This window comes from Mustela nivalis (genome assembly GCF_964662115.1).
Source record: "Mustela nivalis genome assembly, chromosome: 9".
NCBI classification, from domain to species: domain Eukaryota; kingdom Metazoa; phylum Chordata; class Mammalia; order Carnivora; family Mustelidae; genus Mustela; species Mustela nivalis.
Window position 1 is genome coordinate 15,154,384 of NC_139028.1, and position 25,091 is coordinate 15,179,474.

General features: G+C 41.3%; 1 protein-coding gene and 1 long non-coding RNA gene across 10 annotated transcripts in view; one reads left to right on the forward strand and one right to left on the reverse strand.

Moving 5' to 3' along the window:
• The window catches only part of ARHGAP20 (Rho GTPase activating protein 20), a 136,497-nt gene extending 112,237 nt beyond the window's left edge, over positions 1–24,260 (reverse strand). Inside the window, exons 1-3 of one of the 4 annotated variants that reach the window (XM_082684284.1) lie at positions 23,099–23,513; positions 22,261–22,428; positions 4,656–4,738 (exon numbers count right to left, since the gene is read on the reverse strand). In XM_082684284.1, coding sequence (XP_082540410.1) covers positions 4,656–4,735 — 80 coding nt within the window. In that variant the 5' untranslated portion in view covers positions 4,736–4,738; positions 22,261–22,428; positions 23,099–23,513. Of the gene's footprint in view, positions 1–4,655; positions 4,739–22,260; positions 22,429–23,098; positions 23,514–23,579; positions 23,917–24,080 lie in introns of those variants that run through there. The other 3 variants (XM_082684283.1, XM_082684282.1, XM_082684285.1) reach the window with 3 other exon arrangements.
• The window catches only part of LOC309841405, a 444,569-nt gene continuing 441,941 nt past the window's right edge, over positions 22,464–25,091 (forward strand). For 3 of the 6 annotated variants that reach the window (XR_014299107.1, XR_014299108.1, XR_014299109.1), the window contains exon 1: positions 22,464–23,174. This is a non-coding gene — a long non-coding RNA (uncharacterized lncRNA). The remainder of the gene's footprint in view (positions 23,175–25,091) is intronic. The other 3 variants (XR_014299110.1, XR_014299111.1, XR_014299112.1) reach the window with 1 other exon arrangement.

Sequence of the window (25,091 nt, forward strand, 5' to 3'; positions counted from 1 at the left end):
TGGAGTCACTTACTCACTCACCAATTCAGCCAACAAATAATAATTGAACACAAGTTATGTACAAAATGGCAGGTATGTCCCTGCATGGGACAGAAAGGGCAGAATGTCCCATTTTAAATGTCAGTGACTTTCAAGGGAGCATGACATAGATGGTGATGCCAAAGCAGGGGCAGGAATGCTTAGGATGAAAAGCTCCAGAAGTGTTAATGTTATCTCTAATGGGTTAGAGGCACGCCTGAAGGAAGTGACACCTGAGCCAATGTGAGAGCACAATATGCCGAGGGTACTGCAAGTAGTAAGAATGACTAGAATTCAGAGTACGCATAAGGAAGTCTTCTGACTGAATTTCACAAATCTTTATTATACAGCCATAGAACTAGAGGTAGAAGGGTTTCATGAGAAAGTAAGTTCTATACAGTCTCAGTTTACATTTAAGGAAACTAAGTCCTCTAATTAGGTGCCCAGAATGTCCCCATGAGGACGCTACATGAGGTGAGGCTGTTCTCAAATACAGAACTGAATGCTGCTAAGTTGAGAGTAAAAACAGCTGAATGCAGCCACGTGGGAGAACCACTATGACACTTACTAACATAATTACTTAGAGAAATCTCCTCTAGCTGATCTGAATGATATCCACCTACAAAAAAGAAAAGCTAAAGATCTATAAACCACCCCTTCTTATGTACTATAAAGGCTGATCCAAGAACACAGGAAATAAAACTTCAACATAGTTAACTCACCAATTAACCCAAGTGTTCCCTCTCTTTTAAAACTAGCTGGTGGTGGGTATTAAGGAGGGCACATATTGCACAGAGCACTAGGTATGATGCATGAACAATGAATATTGGAACACTGAAAAAATAAAATAAAGCCAAAAAATTTTAAATAAAAAAATAAATAAAGATACTATCTTATTAAAATAAATAAATAAATAATAAATAAATAAATACAATTCTTATTCATTAAATTCAATAAAAATTGAGGTGCAACAGCTATTAAATGAAATGATTCTTATAAATCCCCTGCAGATGTTTGCTAAACTTTGGACAAAACTTTTACTGTCATTAATTACTAAGCAACACATTACTGGGAAACCACAGTAAAAACAGTAAAATTCTGTCACAATGCCAAAATTCAGTAAGGGTGACTGTGTATTTAATTCAAGAAATATGAAGTGCTACAGTACTCTATTTCTTTTACAGTTTAGTTCCCATGATATTACATGTAAAGAAATAATAAAGATTCTTTATTCTTTTTAGGTACTAGATCTTATTGTATAAAGTTCTAATTGAAGCAAATATGCTATCAGCTTGGCCTTTAGAAGGTTTTCATGTTTCCTGGGTGCAACTAATAGTAAGCAAAATTCTTTTTTTTAAAGATTATTTTATTTATTTATTTGAAAGAAAGAGAGAGAGTAAGCACATATGTACAGGGGTGGGGAGGTGCAGAAGAAGAGACAGGATCTCACGCAGACTCGGTGCAGAGCATGGAGCCCAACATGGGGCTGGATCTCACAACCCTGAGTTGAAATCAAGAGTCGGACACTTAACTGACCAAGCCACCCAGCTTTCCCTAAAACCACTCTTTTAAAAAAGGGATTCTTTTGGGACGCCTGCGTGGCTCAGTTGGTTAAGCAACTGCCTTCGGCTCAGGTCATGATCCCAGCGTCCTGGGATCGAGTCCCACATCGGGCTCCTTGCTCGGCAGGGAGCCTGCGTCTCCCTCTGCCTCTGCCTGCCATTCTGTCTGCCTGTGCTCGCTCTCTCCCCCCCTCTCTCTCTGATAAATAAAATATTTAAAAAAGGGATTCTTTTGTAGCTTACCATAGTGGTTCTCCACCAAGGGTATATTGGAACCAACCATGAGGAGTTTGTGACAATTTTGCAGCTGTCTGGATCCCACTGTAGAACACTAACTAGAAAGTTTTGGAAACCACCAAACTAGAAGACCTTTATAGTTCCTTCCAATCCAGAGATTATATTACCTACAAAAACCTGTACACATTCAATACCCAACAGCTTTCTTTTTGTACACACTGACTGCCCAATGTTGCACAGAGTAAAAGGACTATTTCCGTACAACAGATGAAGACCCTATTCCCCTGCGCTATTCACTCACTTTATTGACCTGGAGAGGCTCATAAGAAATAAATTGAAGACTAAAACATATACAACTTCAACTTAAATAGCTTTTTTCCTGTGGTTATCTTTATACAAGTCCACCATATTCCATTATTTCTGAGGCAGAATTTTGGGGAACTGACTCTAAAGTAAGCCCTAATTATTGCAGAGGTGATGGGAAGGCCAGAATGGGGAAGGACATGGCTGTGTATTAGCGCACTGGTTCTCTAACTCACAATTCCAGTAAGGTGGGTTTTAAGTGTTGTCAGTGTATATGACCCGGTATTTCATCTGCCTCTTCCTTCTCAACCTTATTAGACCCAGTTTCCTAATGTGATACCAACATCTATGTGTATGTATTCATTTCCATTCCTCCTTTTCTATCATGAAATGAAATTTGCAGATATTTAACAGAATTTCAAAAGTATCAATGTAATGCCCTAACAGTAATACAAAAGGAAAATAGAATAATAGTAATTAATAATAAATTATGTATTTCAATAGGTACATGCTCTTGCAGGACTGTACTAAAAGACAATGAAGTGCTCAGATGCTTATACTATGTACAGTTCATATATTTAAATTTAAGAAAAGTCAGATGGTAAGATACCATAACACACAAGTACAGGAAAATGAAGTCAAATGATTTTTTGAAATGGTCCCAAAATATTATAAAGTACAATTATCTTTTGATACGTGAGGTAGTGGCATTTCTGGAAAATTTAGTGTTTATTAAAACAAAAGCATACCTTGTCTTTTTATGTAAAATAAAGTTATAGGCAGAGATAAGTATAAAGTTGTTCAGCTCCCTTCACAAACATGCCATGCATGGGACCCTCAAAGCCACAGAGGTACCCCACAATTCTATGATTTGCATGATAACCTGTGCATTACATGATGCCTACCATCTCTGGCCATTGCCCACTAAATTGCTGAGATAAACTCAAATGCTCCCCACTAAATTGCTGAGATAAACTCAAATGCTCCACAAAATTCCAAACTTCCAAACACAAACTAAGTATCTACATGTATACTATTACAGATTCTCACAAGCTTAGGAGTAAGTAGGCCACTACTGACCACTACAGGCCACTACTGACCTGATCTTGGGCTGAAGATTCTCTGATATTTATATCAGTTACTTATATCAGATTATAAACTATATATTGTATATTATAATTGAAAAGCCTAAGACACCTCTATCCTAGAAGCTTCCAATAAGAAATTACACCTAAAACTGTTTTCAAAAGTAGGTAATAAAGCTATTTTTATATGTATAATATATCCATATATACAGTTGTACTAATAATTCTGCTTCCTCTCTCTGCCTCCCCCCAAAAATACTTACTCCTGAGTTTTCTAGATAATCAAGGTCAAACTGTAAAAATATTACCATTATCTTTTTCCCACACTAAGGCAAAGATAAATTAATGCAAATAATCCAGAAGTCATTTATATAGGCACTGAAAATTATTATTTATTTGGAAGAAGAGTATCTTCCCAATTACATTTTGATTAGGCTTCTATTAAAAGTAATTTACATTTCCTGATCAACCCATGCCTAATGTATCTTCTAGGGACAGGTGGGGGAACTGCCGGAGTCTGAGAACATGCTGAGTACTAAGAGAGTGACCACAGTACTCTGGAAGTTTCACTGATTGGGATTTGGTTCTGTAATTTATTTTTGGCACTGAAAAAAAACCCGCCATGCCTTCATACAGATTTTATGTTAAATTAGCACATCATTCATAGAAATACTAGGTATTCTCTCATTTTAAGTAAAGGGGATAAAGATTTCACTTTATATAAAAGGATTACAGATTAGAGGAAAATAATCACAGGATTCCTTTGAACATAAAAACTGCTCCTGGTTAAAATGCCATTTAAAAATTAATAAATAAGTTAATGACTGAATACTCATTCAATTTCTGCGTATTATGAAAGACTTGCTTAAAATGTCTATTGAAATGGTATTTAATCTTAATGGGTGAAATGGTCATTTCCACAGTAAGCTAGCCTGTTTTTCTACTTCAAATTCGACCGGTTAATTCACTAATTAATTTAATAACACATATAGGAAGTCAGCATTCCATTTTTATAATCTCAATTTGGTTATCTTTCTTCATACCTAAAATTGGTAAAATTTTACCTCATACCCAGGCACAAGTATCACCTTATGATAAAAAATGAGCTAAAGTTTGTGCATAATCAAGATATGTGGGTGGTTAAAATAACTCATCTTTTTGTATTCTGATTGCTACTTGTTTCTATAAATAAACTTCAACAATATGCAGAGCCTGCACATTTGTGTACTAAGAGATGAAGATTTTTAAATTAGTTTTAAAGCAACTGATCATATAGACCAGCTCTAAAAGGTTTTATGAGTCACATAAAATACACACTTTATCAAATAACAGCACAGAAGTCGTGTCTTCTATTATTAAACAGAGAATTTTGGTGCTGATAAAAAACAAAAAACCTTATATAAAAAACAACAGCACATACCAAATGTGTAAAACAAGGCTATTCACTTACTTGGTACTGGGCCTTTTTTGTAGGGCTTTATCCAGGATAAGAGATGGGGCACTCCTCCTCCTTTCTGCAAGTGTTTTCATTTTCTGTTGAGAAAAAAAATAAATAAGCAAAATGAAGACCATGTGACTTGTAAAGCAAGTAAGTGCCAATTTTGAAACCAATTCAGCAAATTTTGTATTGCCTGCCCTTGCCTCTCAGAGTCTGCAATCTCACTGTAGAGATAACATAAAATTGTAATTAGGACAGTAAGTGTCAGAAAGTGGTAAGGCTTTAAATATTTTTTATGGCCATAGAGTGAGGAAGTTAAATGTTGATCAGAGTATTTGGGAAAAGTAGCCATTAGCATCCTATTAGCATCAACTGTAGCTAATAGATAAATTGCTTACTATGTTCCAGCCCCTCTGCCAGAGGCAGGACTGGACAATCTCATTTATACTCCAAAATGCCATCTGAGTAGCTCTATTGTCTCTTTTTCATAGGCAGGACAGGCCCCAAACTAGGCCTCAAGGAAAGTCAGGATTTGAAGAGATCAAGTAAAGGGAGAAAAAGGAAAAAAATAAAACCATTACAGCAAAAGAAACTAGATTCTTACACATTTAATACACTTAAATATTTACACATTTAGGGATCCCATCTTTCAAACAGATTTTTTTTTTGGCTGTAACTTAAAAAAAAAAAAGACAAAAAGACCATTTTTGTTTCCTTATTCTTAGTGGTATATAAACATAGGCTTAACTATAATTCAAGAACTTTGTTTCAGACAGTATTTATATAATTTTTGGTAAATGGAGAATTATTCAACTCAGATGATCCAGATAATCACTCTCTACATTCAGTCTTACATATTTAACAATTCTAGACAGAGTCAGTGGGCCTGCCGCTGGAAACTAATGAGTGAAACCAGCAATTTGCTCCTTAACGGGCAGGAGTGATGTCCAGGCTGTGGCCGTCCTTCCTGCTCTATTCTCTCACCTAATCCTGGCCAGAGGTCTCCCCTGCCTCCCCTGCCGCCGGAGGGCCTAGGCCAGCCATCCGGGGAACTGGGTGCTGCTTTAGGAGGAGGCACAGAAAACTAACTGGTTCAGGATCAGTATACCTCATTACATTATTCATAAAGGGACTATTTCTAGTAAAATCAAACCTAGATCCTAGCACAGGAACAGGGGAATAATCATCTAGTGAGAAAGGGATACTGGACTTCTTTGGTACAATTCCTATCCCCCCGATTCACCATGTCCTCAGGATCTTTCCACAGTTACCGTCCTGCCTCAGTGTTGCTGTCCCCACCTTAATCTTTAGGCTCACATGTGGAAACTATATGCTCAAACCTCCTTAGTATCGCTCAGAGAGCAATGGACACAATTACATAAACCATGAATAAAAGATAGGAAGTAAATGGGTGGGAAATAGACAATACCATACTTCTCAAACAGGAATAATTCACCAGGAATAAGTTTTAGGGAAGGTTAAATTGTATACCTTTCTTGTTTACACGATGGGTCCTTATGCCTTCTTTCTGGAGAGAAATCCCATAGTTTTAATCAGATTCCCAGAAAAGTCTGTGATTTTGGTAATCTACGTTCTATATTACAGATTGCCAGCTCCTTGCCACTGCTGCCATTACTCACATCTCTCGGGAACATAACTCTCCTGATCCACCATTCTGAGGCTAGTGTGAGTGACTGCAGAGGGGGCAGGGGGAGGAAGGAAAATCTGGGAGACAAGTCTTGCACTGCAAGGTCCAGTGGCCTGTCCCCATGTGAAGAGTCTCAACAGTGAAAGACTGATTTTCCTCAGAAGGATGGCGATTTGTTCACAGGGACATATTCGGAGGATTCTGTTTCACTTTTGGATCTGGGCTAGATTCCTACCTCCAATCCTTTGAACTCCCTTTTTTCAGCATCTATTTACTATGCTTTGAACTTTGAAAGGTGCTGAATCCTTTAAGTCTTACCGGGCTCCTTATCCTCCATTTTGAGCTAGACTAGGGTGTGCCTAGTCTACCTTAGTGGAACCACATTCCTGGATCTATCTCAGCAGCCTTGCTTCTGTGGCCTCTAACCCTCTGATACCAAGCACCTCACTGAAGCTTCATTCATACAGGATTTCCAATTCTGCACTCCTCGCCTTTCAGGTTTGCAAAGAATTTAGAAATGTTCAAAAGAAATGTTCAAAATAGGGTTGAAAGTGTTGGGGAAAGAAGAGTCTGTGAGAAAAGTTAGTATGATCTGAAGTTCTTCATTTGGAAGGAGAAATAATCTTCAAATTAATGCCAGGTCATAATATGGATGATAGAAAGTGTCTTCCAAGGAAGAGAACACAAAAAGAATTGTTGCTAAAATGTAGACTGAGAAACCACATTGATCTTGGGTAGTGGTTCTCTGAAAAATCTTAAAAAGCTGTGAATTACATTGCACACATAATTCCAAGGGGTTCAGAGACCTGCATAACATGGATTCCTTAGGGATTCATGGGTTGAAACCTTTGACATAAAGAAATCTTCCTGAGAGCCTTGGCTGTTAAACATGAGAATGAATGATCAAATAAGGGTGACCAATCTTCTTCTGTAAAAGTGATTTTAAAATAGGAGCTTCTCATGGACACCTAATGCAGGGGTCCATATCCACATTAATTAGACCATGTTTCCTTAGTTACAAAATTATCAGACGTACGAGGAGTCAAATGTAGAGTGCATCTACCTCATCTAGAGGATTCACGGGCAACAGAATGTAATCAAACAACTGGAAGAATGTTATTTTTATTTGAGATCCTACTCTTTGTAGTAAGTCTCACCACTATTGAGATATGCAACCCAATGCAGTTCAGTCACTTCTCTGGACTTTCATTTTCTAATCTAGAAAATTAGAAAATTTGGACTGCACAGTCTCTTACATCCCTTCTATTTCTGATAGTCTCATGTTAAATGTCCACCAAAGATTTACCCTAGATATGCAAAAAAATAAACATTATATGTGCCAATTTAATATTCACAGGATTCATTCTTCTTGTAAGTAATTAGAAGTCATAGCAGCACCTGGGTGGTTTGGTGGTTAAGCTTCAGACTCTTGATTTCAGCTCAGGTCATGATCTCAGGGTGGTGAGATCAAGCCCTGTGCTGGGCTCCCTACCGGGTGTGGAGCCGGCTTAAGATTCTGTCTCTGCCTCTACCCCTGCTTCCACTCCTCCCCCCAGTGCTTTTTGTCTCTCTCTCTCTCAAAAAAAAAAAAAGAAAGAAAGAAAAGAAAAGAAAAAGAAATAGAAGTATTAAGCATGGGCAATATAATAGGAGCTTAATAACAGATTTAGGTGTCAATTCATTAAAATTATTCAGAACTCTTTCTTTTGTTCAAAAGCATAGCAAAACAAAGGGGCAATGGTGAGTTCAAAACAAATTCACGAATCTATCAAAGAATCTGTTCTCAGGCAATAAAGACTTGGATTTTCATTTTTGTTTATAACAACTATGTGAAATACAATACCTGAAAATAGAAAGAGACTATTGATTCCTCTACAAATAGATTACCATGTAAGCTTGTCAGGGCAGGTTGAGGCTATGCCTATACTAGCACCAACACATTTCAGTTGTTCAATGACAGTAAAAACTATGATTCTTTGCCTCACAGGGAACAGAGGCTAGGTTTAAAACAGTGTTTTTTTGTTGTTGTTGTTGTTGTTAGCTTAAAAATCACAACGTACAGTATGAATTTTCAGAATGCCCACATACTTGACATACTTGATGTTCACAGCTAGATGACCCCACAAATACTAGATGCCATTCTAGAATTGAATATTTTTAAAGAGGTCATCTATTTTTCTTCTTCTTTTTTCTTTTTCTTTTTTTTTTTTTAAGAGAGGGAAAGAGGAGGAAGAAAAGGGAGAGGGGCAAAGGGAAAGGGAGAGAGAGAACCTCAAGCAGGCTCCATGCTTAGTGCGGAACCCGATGCAGGGCTCGATCACACAACCCTGAGACCATGACCTGAGCCAATCAAGAATGCAATGCTTAACTGAGCCACCCAGGTGCCCTAGTAATCTATTTTTTCCTAAATTGACAAACTACATAATAGGTTAGATAATTAATTGCATTAAACTTTAGGTAATGATTTTCTTGATATTGCACCACTTACCTAGTCTTCAAGGGCCCAAAAAACTAAACAAGAATTTTATATGAGCTAAAAACAAACATGAAGTAGCATTTATTCACCCCTCCATTTCCAATTGGGAAAGATAAAGAGGACCCTGGAAGAAGTTGTAAAAGGGAATAAATGTGATTACATTTTTAAAATGGCTGTGTTTTTACTAACACAGGTTAGTTTATTAGGGAAGTATAAGATGAACAGAAGAAAGTCATTAGATCTTGGATTTTCTAAGCTGTCTCTTCTGTAGTTACATTCAGTAATAAAGGCAAAGTCCTATTCTGCCAAGAAGTAAAACAGAGGTCATAATTGAAAATGAGAACCGAATGCCTGTAATTAATTTTTAAAAAATATTTCAATAATGGCAAAATTGCTGGAATATTACCAGCTAATTCCCAAGTTGCTTTCCACTTTGACTCTTCTTTAATCAGTTATATTCATTATATGTTCAATTCCCTGTGTTCCAAACTTGCTTCGCATATTATGGCTCAGTTATAGCATTTCATATTATATTATTTATCTATCTGCTCATTTCTGAAGAGCAGGGACTGTAACTTCTTTCCAACTTTCTCCAGTCCTTTAACAGTTATTTACTGGAATTCTGCTCTATAGTAAGCATCTCTTTGTATTCCCAAAGCCTAGTACGATGCCCGGTACAAACTATATACTCAGTAAGTGAAGGTGTATGTGAATTTTAAAATCCACTATCCTCCATATCTGTATCACTGTCCCCATACAAACCTTTCAGGGGCTCCACTGGAATGCTGTTATTAAGGAAATGTAAGCATTGCTATGGAACTGGATGGGGAAGAGTCATCCTTGTATACTGCAGACTACGTCTTCTAACATAGTGCTCATTTACCACTTTGAACTACAGGTAAACATTTGACGATTAAAGTTAATTACCTGCCAACAAATGGTGCAGGGACACCTGTATATCAACATGCAAAAGAATGAAGTTGTACTCCTATCTCATACCATATATAAAAATTAACTCAACATGAATCAAAGATTTAAAAGCAAGATCTGAAATTTAAAAAAAATTAGAAAAAAAAACCACAGGCAGACCATTTGTGACCTTGGAGTAGGCAGTGGTTTCTTAGATATGACACCAAAAGCACAAGCAACAAAAGAAAAACATATAAATTGGGGACGCCTGGGTGGCTCAGTTGGTTAAGCAGCTGCCTTCAGCTCAGGTCATGATCCCAGCGTCCTGGGATCGAGTCCCACATCAGGCTCCTTGCTCCGCAGGGAGCCTGCTTCTCCCTCTGACTCTGCCTTCCACTCTGTCTGCCTGTGCTCGGTCTCACTCACTCTCTCTTTGACAAATAAATAAATAAAATCTTTAAAAAAAAAAAAAGAAAAACATATAAATTGGACTCAGTCAAGATTAAAAACTTCTATGCTTCAAAGGGTGCTATTAGGAAAGTAAAAAGAAAACCCACAGAATAGAAGAAAATTCCTGTAAATCATCGATCTGATAAAATATTTGTACAGAAAGAATTACTGTTGAATTGTCGCAATTAAATAAAGATAAATAAGCCAGATTTTAAATGGGCAAAGGCTCTGAATGGACAGTTCTCTAAAGAAGACATACAGGTGGCCAATAGGCACAAGAGAAGATCATTAGCCATCAGGGAAATGCAAACCACAACCAGGAAATGTGACTTTATACTCATCAGGATGACGATAATAAAAAAGACACAGGAAGTGCCAGCAAAGACGCAGATTGACTCAACTCTCATAAACTGCTAGTGGGAATGTCGAATGGTGCTGTCACTTTGGGACCTAGTTCAGAAGTTCTGCAAATTACTAAACACAGAGTTACATAGGATCCTACATTCCCTCCCAGGTACATAAACAAGAAAAATGAACACATGTCCAGAGAAAAACATGCACGTGAATGTTCACAGCAGCATGATTTATAAGAGTTAAAAAGTAGAAAACAAGCCCAATGTCCATCAACTGATGAATGAACAAACACATTGTGGTATATCCAGACAATGGAGAATTACTTGGCCATAAAAGACACACTGACATGTGTAACAACACTGATGAATCTTGAAAACATTGTGCTTATTAAAAGAAGTCAGTCCCAAAGGACTGCATGTTATTATGGTCCCATTTACATAAAACATTCAGAGTGAACAAGTCTACAGAAACTTAAAGCAGATTAGTGTTTGCCCAGAGTTTGGGGTGATAAGGTGACTGGGACATGATAATGAAGGGGTGTGGCATTTCTTTTTGGGTAATGAAAATATTCTGAAATTGACTGTGACAACAGATGCACAAGTCTCTGAATATACCATGCCATGTGAATTATATCTCAGTAAAGCTGTGAAAAAGAAAAATAAAGAGCTAAATACCAAACTACAAAACCACTGGGTTCCATCCCAGCAAACTGGCTCATAGCCAAGAGTCATAATTTTCTTTATGTGTATAATAATCATCATGGTACAATACAAGTAAATGAAAATTATTTGCTTTTTGTCAATGATGTTTTTGTATGAATGTGTGTGTGGCTCCCCATTTGAATTCCTCAGAGGTCTGGGTAATATCCCCATCAATCCTCGCCTGTGTCCTAGACTCACCATTTTCACACAGTAAATTTTCAGTAGTAGTGGATTAAGTCAGTGAATTAAAACTGCTCATATCTGAGAGTTTAAGGTGGTGATACGAGTGTGCCTATGTAGGAAAACGAAACTGTAGACAGGTAACTGAAGAAAAATATTTTTTGTCTTGTATTTTCAACTCAGAAAACACTGTTTACATAACAACCTGTAGGTAGTCTCTCATTAGAAATTAACTTCATATTACCCAAGAGATACAGTACTATTTTTGGAACCTCTGAATCTCTCTGTATCTGGTCATTCCTAATTTTAAGAGATTATAGGAAATGAGTGCCTATCAAATGAAAGGAAAAGCATAAAAGATTTAAGTCAGGTGCACTGCAATTTTTCATACTTTCTTCTGTTACAATCACTTCATGAAGAAAAACATCTAAGCATTTCAGCTGAATTTAAATAAACTGTACTGAAGTCACTTCCAAACATTTAAAATTAGAATAGCATTAAAATGAGTTTTTTGAGGAAAGCTTTTATAGAATTCAAGTTTCAAGGCTAGAAAAAAAATTAATCAAATTTACAAATTAGCTTATTCAAATTTAACCGTTAATCCTTTTGTGGCTAGTCTATACAATTTTGTAAGCAATAAGCTGTTTCTTTCTTGTCTTCCTGAAACATCTGCAGTATTTAATTTGTGGAGACATACTTCAGGGACACTGGCTCTGCAAGGAAACAAGAAAATTAGTTTTAGCCTTGCACCTTCCTTCTGCACCCTATTGTCACAACCAAGTTTCAGCCACCGGGTGAGCTGAAGCTTCTCACTACTGTCACTTTGGTCTGGGATATGTCTGATCTTCTATTTCCTCACAATCGTCCCATCCAGAATCAATTTGGGCATTTCATTAACCCAAATGTCATCACACCAGACTGTACTAGAAGGATATAAATTCTTTTCTGAGATTAAGAAAGAAATATTTTTACTTTTGTCTTTCTTCTAGAAGATAACCGTTTTGAAATAAAACAATAAACACAAGAATCTATGTAACATAGGAGAACGGGCACTGGGCTAGGAGGCCCTGGACCTAAATTCTGCACCCTGGTTCTAGCACTTCACTTCTGAACCCTCTCTGTGAGATGACAAAGCCATCCGACCTAGCTCAAAGAACAGAGTAAGATTATGTGGAAAACACCACAGTAGTGTGACATATGGAGTGAGGCTCTGGAACGCATAAGTACGGACCACAAACAAACACGAGGAGAGCAGACTTGCCCTTATACGTTATGCTTTGTTCCTCTGTCTCCACCTGACCTGCGCAGGCTTCTGGAGTATCACTGTGGGCCTTGAAGTTGGCTGGACTTCCTTCTTTGGCAAAGTGCCCAGTTTCAATGTCTGGTCACGATTCCTTTTCAGCAGCACCCTGGAGTAGACAGGGACAATCACCAACGCCCTGTCTCTAATTATCCCTTACAAGGTGGGGCTTCATAACATTACTCTCATCATGGCCTAGACAAGGCGATGGGATTTACACATCCATGGCACACTCTGCTAAACAGAGGCTCTCTGGCTGCCCTGGTAGCTGCCTACCTGCCTAGCAGCTGAGGGGGTGACTGTAGCAGAGACATCTCTAATGGTTGGGAAGCTCTGCCTTGCAGCACCCTCTCGCCTTCCTCATGCAGAGGGGAAGGGTATGATCATCAAACTCAGGAGCCATAAGGGTAAAAACCAATGTATGAAATGGGAATGCAAAACAGGCCCACATCTATCCCGATTCAGATGTAGTCCAACCTAGCAAAGACTACTGCCAAAACTGAGGTTTCAGAGGGTCAATGTAGGGGTAGAAGAGGAAATACAGATTCTCTCCTAGGTATAAATTAGGATCCAGGTACACAAGGAAAGCAAAAGGCCACAGAGCAGCTGGGTTTTCCACATCTTTGAAATGTGAGCTGATGTGGGCACACACGAGTTCCATTTTCAGAGTCCGCACACAAGTGACCAAACATCCAGAAATAGGTTTTACCTTTCAGTTGTGCCATGTGACAGCTGTCTGTCAAAAAGAGGTCAAGGCTGCTCAGCACGCCACCAACACACAGTGCTGATAGGACTGTTTCTGCTGTTGGTCGGATGTTCCTAATCTAAACTTGTCCTAGATAAAGAAATTCAGACTGAAACAAAATTATAAAATAAACTGGGCTGTGTTGCCTGCAAGCCCCGTTATTGGTGGCTGACAGAAGGCAGTTTCCTCTGCTCCCTTTCAAGCCTCCCACACTGAAGCTAAATTCTCTGTAAGTAAACAAAGGCTAACCCTCACCCCCATCCAAAGCTGCTTCAGAAATGGCTGCCGTTGCCAGTACCAAACTGAGCATCTAGCCTGCGGGCTCTGTGCGCACAGGCCCTGAGATCTCCGACATTTAGGATACCAAGTGGGACAGCAAGCTTTCCCCTCGATGAAACTGTCTTTCAGAGGTAGTGCGCCCCGGCTACCATAAGAAACAGACTGTGCAAACCAAACCACAGACATCTAGACACCTGGTATTCACAGTTTTGGAGGCTGGCAAGTCCAAAGTTAAGGTGGCAGCAGATTCAGTTCTTGGTGAGACCCTCTTTCGCATCTGTAGCCAGCTGCCTGCCAGCTGTATCCTCCTCACATGGGGGATAGAGACAGAAGAGCAAGTATGCTCTCTGGTCTCTTTTAAGGGCACTAATCTGACCATGGGGATTCTGCCCTCATGACCTCATCTAACCCAGGGCATCAGGACTTCAGCATGAGTTTGCAGAGAGGGCACATTCAGTCCATAACAGAGGTTTTTGCCAAATGCTCTGGGGATGAGAGAGGTACTAGTCATGAAACTCCAATGAATCACAGTAACAAAATACACATACATTTCTTCAAGCACTGTGTATACAAGTGTATGTACGTGTAAGTGCGTATACATAGACATACATAAACTTTGTGTTAGTTATATATCCATTTATTTCTGTAATATTTTAGTTTACAGACCTTATTAGTGGCCATTTAAATTGAAATCTAGTATATTTTCAGCTTCTAATACCTTCTAGGAAGGCAAGCTTTATAATCACATATTTTTGTTGAGTTGTTCTAAAGATGTCTTTACTTTGAAAAGAACAGCCACAAGTCCTGGATGGCAAGATAAGAACTTTGAAAAGATTCAGACACCTCAGTTACTGAAGTCTCCTTTACTGTAGGTGCCATCAAGCTGTGTCACCTCTCCCAGTCTACGGAACACTGTGGGGGAGGGGAGGCAGGAACTGCCTTCTGAATATGGTCCACCTTTTGTCCTGCAGACCTTTCCTTGAGTCATAACCTGGGACAATGGCGAAATCAGAGAGACAGATTGTTTCACAGACATCTTCACTTGGAACCAAGAGCAACAAGTGCACTATTTAGTATCTGTGACTTGTGAATTTTCAGTCTCTAAGTTGCAGTTCTCTATTTTAACTATTTTACTTTAAATTGATAATTAATTTTTATACAAATGTGTAAAAATAAGGTTGTCCTTAAGTTTTGTTTTATAAAAAATACAATTTAGGGGTTCCTGGTGGCTCAGTTGTTAAGCGTTTGCCTTCAGCTCTGGTCATGATCCCAGGGTCCTAGGATGGAGCCCCACATTGGGCTCCCTGCTCCACGGAAAGCCTGCTTCTCCTTCTCTCACTCCCCCTGCTTATGTTCCCTCTCTCAGTGTATCTCTCTGTCAAATAAATAAGATTAAAAAAATTATTCTAACACATGAATGTTAGAGTCATAAATTAATTTTTCTTTTGCCATGTTAAGACGCACTGTTGTGTTCACATTGTAAGTAAAAATAACTATGGAAACAAGAGTTTTTCCCTACACTCAGGATTCATGACATAAAATGTTTTCTGAATTGAGAGAGTTTCAATGGGGTGTGCCAAACATGTGACTGTCCAGAGAGCACAGAATTCAATGCACCCACATGTAACTTTGAAATACAATTCTGTAAGTTTGTAGAAGATGCTGAGCTTTCTGACAGCAGCCTTTCTGACATATCAGCCTGGAAAGCAGACCTCGCTAAGGAACTCCAGAAGTATGATGAGTGCCTTATATAAAAGTTCTGAAAATGACAGATACTAAGGCATAAAAGTCACACATTTCCAAGGTAATCAGACCAATTATTGTGTCATTTATTGTCACTATTAGTTAATATTTACTGTGATGATTAATTTTATTGATCAACATGGCTGTCCACAGGTGCCCAGATTAAACATTTCTAGGTGTGTCTGTGAGGTATTTCTGGATGACATTACCATTTATATCACTGGATTTAATAAGGCAGATGGTCCTCCCCAAAGCGGGTAGGCATCAGTCAATCTCTTGAGGGCCTTCACAGAACAGAGTGGAGGAAGGAGAAATTTGCCCCTTTTTTCCTGCCTCACTGTTGAGCTGGGACATCTCATCTCATCTTTCCTCAGGAAAAGCTGGGGGTGAACTGAATGACCAGCTTTCCTGGGTCTTCAACTTACAGATGACAGATCACAGGACTGTCATTGATCTGTTTCTCTGAAGAACCCTGACTAAGGCAGTTACCTAAAATTTACCTAATGGCAGCTGTGAACCTATCATTCAATGGTAGATGGAGAAAGTAGAGATTCTGCTCTCCAAAGAAGAAAATTACCTCTCAGGAGAAAAACCTCTCAAATGTGCTTTTCTCAGCTGGTTATATGGAATTCAATCCTACTCTCTATTATACCTTATGTTATAAATAGTAACAAAGCATCTATAATCTAGTTAGAAAAAGAAATAGAGTTGGAAGATCTGGTCAAAATTCTAGCTTTACTGTTTATTACATGTGGCCTTCACAGGGCTCAGTCCCTTTTCTGTAGAAATAACTTAATAATACTTACCTCATATAACTGATGTATATTATATATAGTTAGGTATTCACTTAAAGAGGTTTTAAAATTTATTTTTATTATCCTGTAAATTATAAACATTGAATTCTTATTTTTCTGTTCAAGTTTCTATCTTATTTGGTATTTATTACCTTCAAGGATGACTACTTTGAAGCACAGTATTATGGACTGATGTCTATGCCCCCCAAATTCATATGCTGAAGGTCTAATTTCCAATGCATGGTATTAGGAGGTGGGGGTCTTTGGGAGGTGATTTAGGTTTGCATGAGGTCATGAGAGTGAGGCCCCTATGATGAGATTAGTGCCTTTATAAGAGAACAGAAGTATCTAGCTCCATCTCTACCTCTCTACCTCTCTCCCTCTCTTCTCCTTTTCCTGCTTCTCCTCCGACTCCCATAGAGACACAGAAAGAAGACACCAACCACAAGCCAAGTGAGCCCTCAAGCAGAAACTGAACTGGCTGGCAGCCCCGATCATAGGAATCCACAGCCTCCAGAACTGTAAGACATCAATGTCTGATGTTTAAACCATCCAATTTAGGGCATTCTGTTATGGCAGCCTGAGCTGAATGAGACAGACAGCATCCATTCATTTGCATGTAAATGTTCTCTTATCAAATTCAAAGAAATAAAACTCTTTACTGCTTTACACCTCCTTTCACCTGGTAAAAGATAACTAATTGGCTTCTGTACCTATGAGTGCAGAATATACTTTGTTCTTCTGACCCATAAGAAACAACTTGTGAATTATACAAGATATGGATTATCACCACCATTTTACAGACAAAGAAACAAAGTACACTCACAAGTTTGGGGATCACACCAGTGATAACAGAGGAGATTTCTGATGAATCTAATTCAGATTTTGGTAATTTCAGACTCCTCTGAGACAAAACAAATAATGTACCTGATTTTATCAATTCACTTTGTGAATAACACAAGGAAAGAATCCAGGAAAATATTGGTTTATCCACAGGCATAATATTTTCCCAGTATTCTAGAGTAAAACTAAAGCTTACTCACCAAGATGTTTCATTCAAACCCCAGCATAAGACACACAAGATGTGGCCAAAGTTGACTCTTGGGGGTGATCTACCATGAGCTGCTATAAACAGATTTGGACCCAGAGAATGCAGAAAGACAAGACAGAATGAAGTGTTCAACAACAGCTGCTACATTTTAATGTTGGAGCTATTTTAAAATCCCATTTCTGTGCCTGTAAGTCTTTCTTCCCTACCCCAACAACCATCTTATTCAAGAAGTTTTCAACTAGTATGGAGACCAAAGGGTCAGAGTGCTTGAGTATGACACAAATGATCCCTAATCGAAATTACTATAATATGTGCTTCCATTTCATTTTATAAAAATTCTTCTATCCAAATGTGGATATCCTCAAGGATGCATTAACCAGAAGGATTAATCCAGAATTCTCTCCAGCATCACCCAGAAGCATTATCTATATGCTCCTATTATCTTTTAGAACCACATTTTTAGAAATTACTATATAAACCTATTGTATATTATTCTGAAGAGCCTAAGTGACAGAAAATCCTGATTTCTAGAAATAATCAAATCATCTGACTAGCGAATAAATGTGGATGAACCAGGTAGGTGATTCTGTTTCAGGTTAAAATACTAAATGTGGCTACAAAATAAAGAGAATAGCTTCTTAGACAGCCTCTACGCACTGGCTCCTCCAACATATCATGTTCTCTCTTACCACAGGATCTTTGAATAATTGTTCCTACTTCTTGAAATCTTTTTATAGCATCTTGTTTTCACTCATAAAAGAGTAAAAGCCTCACTTAGAAGAGGCCTTCCCTGAAACCTTAATGCCAGAGTGGCCTAACTCCATCTCCATGTTTGTTTTTTTAATAATAGTTATCACCATTTATTAATCCTTGTTATTATTGCTTTTGTCTCTTTCTCTCAACCTGTACTGTCTAGTATAGTATCCAATAGACACGTGTGGCAACTTAAATTTATATTCAAATAAACTATAATGAAGTAAAATTACAGGAAAAAAATGATGAATTGGATTTCATCAAAATTGAGAACTCTGCTCCTTGAAAAACACTGTTAAAAGAATAAAATGAGCAGCCACGTAATGGGAGAAAACATTTGTAAACCATGTATATGATAAAGAACTTGAATCAGAATACATAAATAACTCTCAAAACTCAATAATATAAAAACTAATAATCCAACTAAATTTGGGCAAAATATTTGAATAGGAACTTCACTAAACATAACACATGGACGATAAGCACATAAAAAGATGCTCAACATCACGAGTCATTAGGAAAATGCAAATCAAAGCCACAGTGAAATACCATATTATTCCCTCTAAGATGGCTAGAATCAAAAAGATAATAAGTGTGGGTGAAGATGTGGAGAAATTGGACTCTTATACACTGTTGGTAAGCATGTAAAACCACTTTGGAAAACAACTGGGTAGTTTCTTAAAAAGTTAAATTTACGGCTAAAATAGGACCCAGCCATTCAACCTCTAAGTGTTTACCCAAAAGATATGAAAGCAAAGGTCCATACAAAGACTTATACATGAATGTTCACAGCAACTTTATGTGTAGTAGCCAAAACCTGGAAACAACCCAAATATCCACTAATAGGTGAATGGATAAACAAACTGTGGCTTCTCTGCATGATGGAATACTACTCAGCTATGAAATGAACCACTGATGGATGCAAAAACATGAATGAATCTTAAAATAATTATATTGAATTAAAGATGTTAGAAAAAAATACATAGTATGATTCTATTGATACATAATTCTTGAGAATGCAAAATAATCTACAGTGACAGAAAACAGACGAATGGTTGACTAGGAATGGGGAATAAACCAAGCGATTCGCAAGGGACATAAACTTTGGGAGATTATAAGTATGTTCATTCTCTTGACTGCGATGGTTTCGTAAGTGTATACATGTGCCAAAGCTTACAGATTTCTAGACCTCAAATATATACAGTTTCCTGCATGTCAATTATACCTCAGTGGAGCTGTTCAAAATGTTTTTGTTCCTCACTTATACAGCCACATGACAAGGGCTCAACAGCCACATGTAGCTAGTGGTTATCAGACTGGACATTGTAGATAAAGAGCAGTACCATCAGCACAGAAAGTTCTAGTAAGCAGCAATGCTCTAAACTAGGGTGTAAGCAAACTATATGCCAGGGACCACACTGCCTATTTTTCTAAATCCAGTTTTACTGGAACACAGTTATGCCCGTCATTTACATACTGTCAGTGGTTGGTACAGCTACTAGGGCAAAGTAGGTAGTTGCAATAGAGACCTTATGGTCTACAAACCTAGATTATTTACTATCTGGCCCTTTTGCTGATTCTGGTCTAAATCAAGCACTCTGAACACAGACTATATCTGTCCTGTTCACTGCTATATAACCAAACCAGTGTTTATTGAGTACCTCACATATGCACTGTCTTAAGCACTAGAGAGGCAGCCTTCAACAATACAGAAGATAAGATCCCAATTCTCATGGTTTTCACAATCTGCCAAAGGGTTCAGCTCGCATGAGAAGTAAATAAAAAAAAGAGGCAAGGATGAATGCTAAGATGAAAATAAAACAGAGGTATGGAGCATGACTGAGGGCAGCAATTTCCATTTCGGTAGTCAGGACAGCCCTCTGAGAGGACCAGACATCTGAACATGAGTGAGACAACACTGCAAAGACCTGTGGCAGAAGCCGAGGGAAGAGCAACACCCAAGGCCTCAGAATAGGAGTGAATCAGAAGACCCAAGGCCCATGTGGCTGGAGAATACACAAGGTGGGAAAGGTAGATAAGATGGGAGAAATAGAGAAGGCTAAGAAAAGGCATCTGAATTTTATCTAAGTATGACAGAAAGTCACTATAGGATTTTAAGGAAGACAGCAATATGATCAGTTTACATTTTTACAGATCACTCTGGTGCTGCTAAGTGGAAACTGGGCCAGGGAAGAGCAAGAAAAGTGTTAGCAAGTTAGGGAGTTTCTGGAAAGTTACAAGTGAGAGATGGTGGTGGGCTGGCTTAGGCTACAGTGGCAGCAGTAGAGAGGAAGTGGAGAAATTAAAGTTATGTTGTGAATAGTTGACCGGCCTTTCTGACAGTTGTGGTAGAGTGAAGAAATGAAGGAGTCAAAAATGAATCCCAGATTTTAGCTTGAACAAGTGGAACAACAGTATGAACCACAAATATGGGAGAAACTACTAACAGTAAGAGCTAATACTTACTGAGTGCATATTATATGTCGGTATTCACTCAATTTCACATTTAGTACTCCCAACAATCTTGAATAGATAGGTACTACTATTACATTCATTTTAGAAATAGGAAACTGAAGGTTAAGGTTATGGTCAGAAAAATAGGACCAACACAGTGAAGATTTGAACATGGGTCATTGCACTCCAAATTTCACCACATTGCATGCAATTGCCTCTTTAACAGTAATTTCTGGGAATATGAACTACAGTAGAGGCAATGGTGGTACCACTGGATTAACAGTCTCTCAGCATGACTAGCTTGAAAGATGCTACTGTTTTGCTTTTCTTTTTTTTTTAATTAAGGATCACCTTGTTTCATAGAATGAAAGAAGTAATGGTCATCTATATACTTTTCAAAGCACTTTCTGCAGCATTATCCCTCTGATTCCCATTTTACAAATGAGGAAACTGAAACAGGTCAAGTGATTTCCTCAAGATCATCAAGACAGTAATAGAACTGGAACTAAAAGCCAGATGAACTGACTCCATATAGTGATCTGGCCAATAAACTTGTCTTTAAAAATTCAGATCATTCAGAAAAAAAAAAACACGTTTTATATCACTACCAAAATACATATATGAAACAGATAAAAAGAAGTAATACAAAATTGTTCTCACTATTACTCATTTGCTAGGATTTATTTTTCTATTTATTTTTTTTATAATTTTGATTGTAACTGGCAATTTAAACAACATTGATCTATACCTTGGTAATTAACACTATAACACACAGTACAATCACACAGTAGACTTTTTAAGAAATAAGTCTCATGACTCAGTAAAACTACCAAACACCAAAAGGGCAAAACAGAACATAAAGATGAGTCTGTTGAGTATTTGGCTTACCTGAAGACTAGTGTCCGTAAAAGTGTAAATGGCAATGATTCCATGAACTACAGTTTGGAAATATTTTTTATTATAATTACTTTCTATTCCTAATATGGAGGTCTGAAATCAAGGCATGCCTGCTAATATTTAAAATGAGAGAGATGCACTTTTATCTAAAAAAATATTAAAAGAAAGCAGTTCTTCAACCTCGTCTTTGCCCCAAAGGTAGTAAAAAGCTACAGAATGCCCAGATTGGCAAAATCTATTTCCTTTGAAAAGAAAGAAAGAAAGAGATAAAGAGAAGGGAAGGAAGGAAGGTGGGAAAGAAGAGAGGGAGGAAGGAAGGAAAAGACTTGATAATGTGACAGCCCATTAAGATGTATAATGAAGGACAGCATCTTAAGGACAATGGCTTAAGATGGGAGGCAATCTTTCATTTATTGGACAAGTACTACTTGATAAATGATCAAGCTACTCAAATGTCCTTTGCCAGCATGCTTAATTTCCTTTAGTAAGAGAACTGCCCAGGAATATCAATCTTTGATTTTTCCCAATTCCTTAAGTTTACAGGAATAGAAAAATGCTTTCAAGTCTGTGTCAATTACTCTGAACATTCATTTACCTTCCCGAATGTGGCGCTAGCTGGATGAATTCTCTCTCTCTCGCTTGCTCGCACACACACACACACACACACACACGCACGCACGCACACACACACAGAGCTATCCCTGCATCTCATCTCAGAAGGGAAAAAGTGACAAGGACACACCACAGCCTCAATACATCAATGGCCGGCCAGTACTTCAGCCCATCTATCACCAGTGCACGGGCACCCCTAGGTGGCCCCGCGCGACAGGGTCAAGATCCCGTGGAGCGCCCATTCCCTTCTGTACTCCAAGCACCATCTCACCTCTCCTCAAATGACCTCTCGCCAACCCAGGATCCTGGTGCGCAGAAGCATGAAAGGCTGTGAGGTCTGGACCATCATCAGGTTCTCAGGACACAAACGCGGCGCCTCCAGACATTTCTTAGGGAAGAGTTCGGTGATCCCTCTAATCCCAATTTGTTTCCAGAGAAACTGGAGGGGCACCACCAGGACATAGGGCCAAAAAAAAAAAAAAAGGGGGCCAAATAGCAGAAGGTCAGGGGGTGGGTGGGTGAATGGGTGGAGGAGGAGTGGACACGGCCAGAAAGCCCCAAATGCCGCCGGCAGACAGCAGGACTGCAGAGGCCGGCGGCTCTCGGCCACGTGCACTTGCCTAGAGGACCCTTTCCAAGACGCCCGGCCCGGTCCGCACCAGCACGCCGCACCGCGGCCGTGTGCACCCGGACGGAACGCTACAAGTTGTCGCCAGCGTCCCCGCTCCCGGCTCTGACAGGTCACGCTCGGCGCCCCATCCCCCACGCCCGGGCCCCTCTCCGACCCCGCCGCGGCCTGGGGGGACCAGGGGACCCCGCAGGGCGAAGGCTCCTGTGCCCGGCCCCCGCGACCCTCCACCGCAGTCCACGGCCCCGCCCAGCCCGGTTCCAGCTCCACCAAACCTCCCTGCCCCTGCGGGATGGACCGTGAGCATCCCGAGCACACCTGCGAGGCTGACCGCCGCCTCCTAGCCCCCGGAGTAGTGGCGGAAGCGCCCAGTCGGCGCAGGAACCTCCCCCGCCCCACCCCACCAGAAAAAAACCGCGGAGCGGCCGCGCCTCAGCGTCCAGGTGCGAGGCCGAGCGCCGCAGCCCGCCCGCCCGCCTACCTTTCTCAGCGCGGGGTGCCGGTCCCGACCGACGCCACGGGCCCTGACGACTGGGAGGTGACCCTGTCCGCAGACGGTGAGCACCCGGGGGTCCTCGGGGGGGACCCAAGGGCCGAGCCCTCGGGGGAGGGGGTGCCGGGGAAAGACGAGGCCCCAGTGTCCGCCCGCGCGCCCCGACTGAAGGAGGAGCCCGGCCGCCGGTCCCGCGGCGGATGAAGACAGGGAGAGGGAGCCTGTGGGGGCCTCTCCGAGAGCGTTTGCAACTCTGGACGCGAAACCCGGGGGTCTCGGGGTGACTTGGGGGACCGCGGCGCCGTAAGGGCGGGGAAGGCGGGAACGTCCCAGAACTCGCCTGCGGGCCGCGAGCCTCGAGCGTTAATCCCCGAGGCAGCCGGCTCGTGCGCGGCGGTGGCGGCGCGGAGGGCGCGCGCGGGGAGTGGGGCGGCTGCGGCGGGCGCAGGGCGCCGCTCAACGTCCTCACCTTTTTGGTGCCGGGGCCTCCCGCGATCCGAGACACGCCTGTCAGAGAAGAGGAGCGCCCCGGCTGCCCCCCTAGAGTCTCCTGCTGGGGGGACATCGCTTCCATGAAGAAGACTTTCCCTCAAATCCCAGCCCAGGAGGAGGCTACGCGGTCATGTCCGCGGGACGCCTGCCGGAGGGGCGAGGACGCGTGGGCCCGAGGCGGCTGTCGCGCTCAGGCAGGGAGCCGGGCTGCCGGCGCGCCTCCCGTCGGGGCCATGCACCGCAGCTGTGCTCAGCACCGCGGGCTGCAGGCGATTGCGGCGGCGACTGCCCGTCCGCGCCTCGGCCCGCCCCGCCTCGGGCCCGCCCCCTCCGCGCCAGGCGCCCCGCGCCGGGACCCGCCCCCGGCCGCCGTCCTCGGGCCGCGGCGCTCCTAGCGGTTTCCTCGGACTGCGGCGCGCAGGGCCCGCCGTATTTCTCAGCTTGCAGAGATCTGCTGGGGAACAGGCGACCGACTGACCTTGCCAGCCTGCGACTCCGGGCAGGCAGGCCCAGCCCGCAGGAGCTCACCGGCCCGTGTCACGAACGGGGGCCTCTAGGGCATGGTCGCGCGCCTCTCCAGCCGCCCAGCCCACGCGCACCCGGCCGCATCCCTGCCAGCGCTGCGCCCGTGGGGGACGGCGACGCGGCAGCGCGTGCGGCGGCGCAGTCGCGGCGACCTCAGCCGGAACCGGGTAGTTGCGGCGATTCCTGCCTCGCTTTCAGTGGACTGCAGAGGGGTCCCGCCGACCCCGGACCGCGTTCCCACTCCCCACCCCCGGCCCCTAAGCCCCCACTCCCGAGGTCTCGGGTTGGAGCTGCACATCGCAGGGTGCCGCGGCTGTGCACATTGGGAAGCCTCCAGCACCGCCTGACCTCTTGAGCAATCCTGAACGTTAGCGTGTTGGGGTAGCCCTCCTTGGCTTCTGCAGCCGCAGGTCAGCAGCCTCGGCACAATTTGCACCAGCAGTTTCCGCTGTCTGCGGCTGCAAAGACACGGGCATTCCAAACGTCAAAGAGCAATTAAGGAAAATGCAGGCAAGAGAGAGGACCCTGAAATTTGGCTTTGCCATTGAGAAGGCTACAATATGTGGAAGTGTTTATCAGATATCTGCACCGAGAGCATAACTTCCTGACAGCCCAAATAGTGGCAAATTTTTTTAAAGCCAGAGAATAATCACAGGGAGGGGATTTGGAGCCAACCCCGGGCGAGTCGAGGGTTGCACTTTGCAGGACCGACTGACTGGTGCGGATGATTCGGTAGGTGGCATTCTTCCCTTGGAGTCAGGACTACACGAAGGGTGGATTAGCGAGGAAGGACACACCATTCCATGATACTATGTTGTTGAAGGAGGTTTGTTTGTTTTTGTGATTTTTCTTTTTTTAATTGAGGTTCCTGTGGGGTTGGGCTGTTATCAAGACAGGTTGTAGAAGAATAGGGCTCTGGCTGGCTCTGTTCCAAGCAGGAGATGCTATCCAAAACACACACACA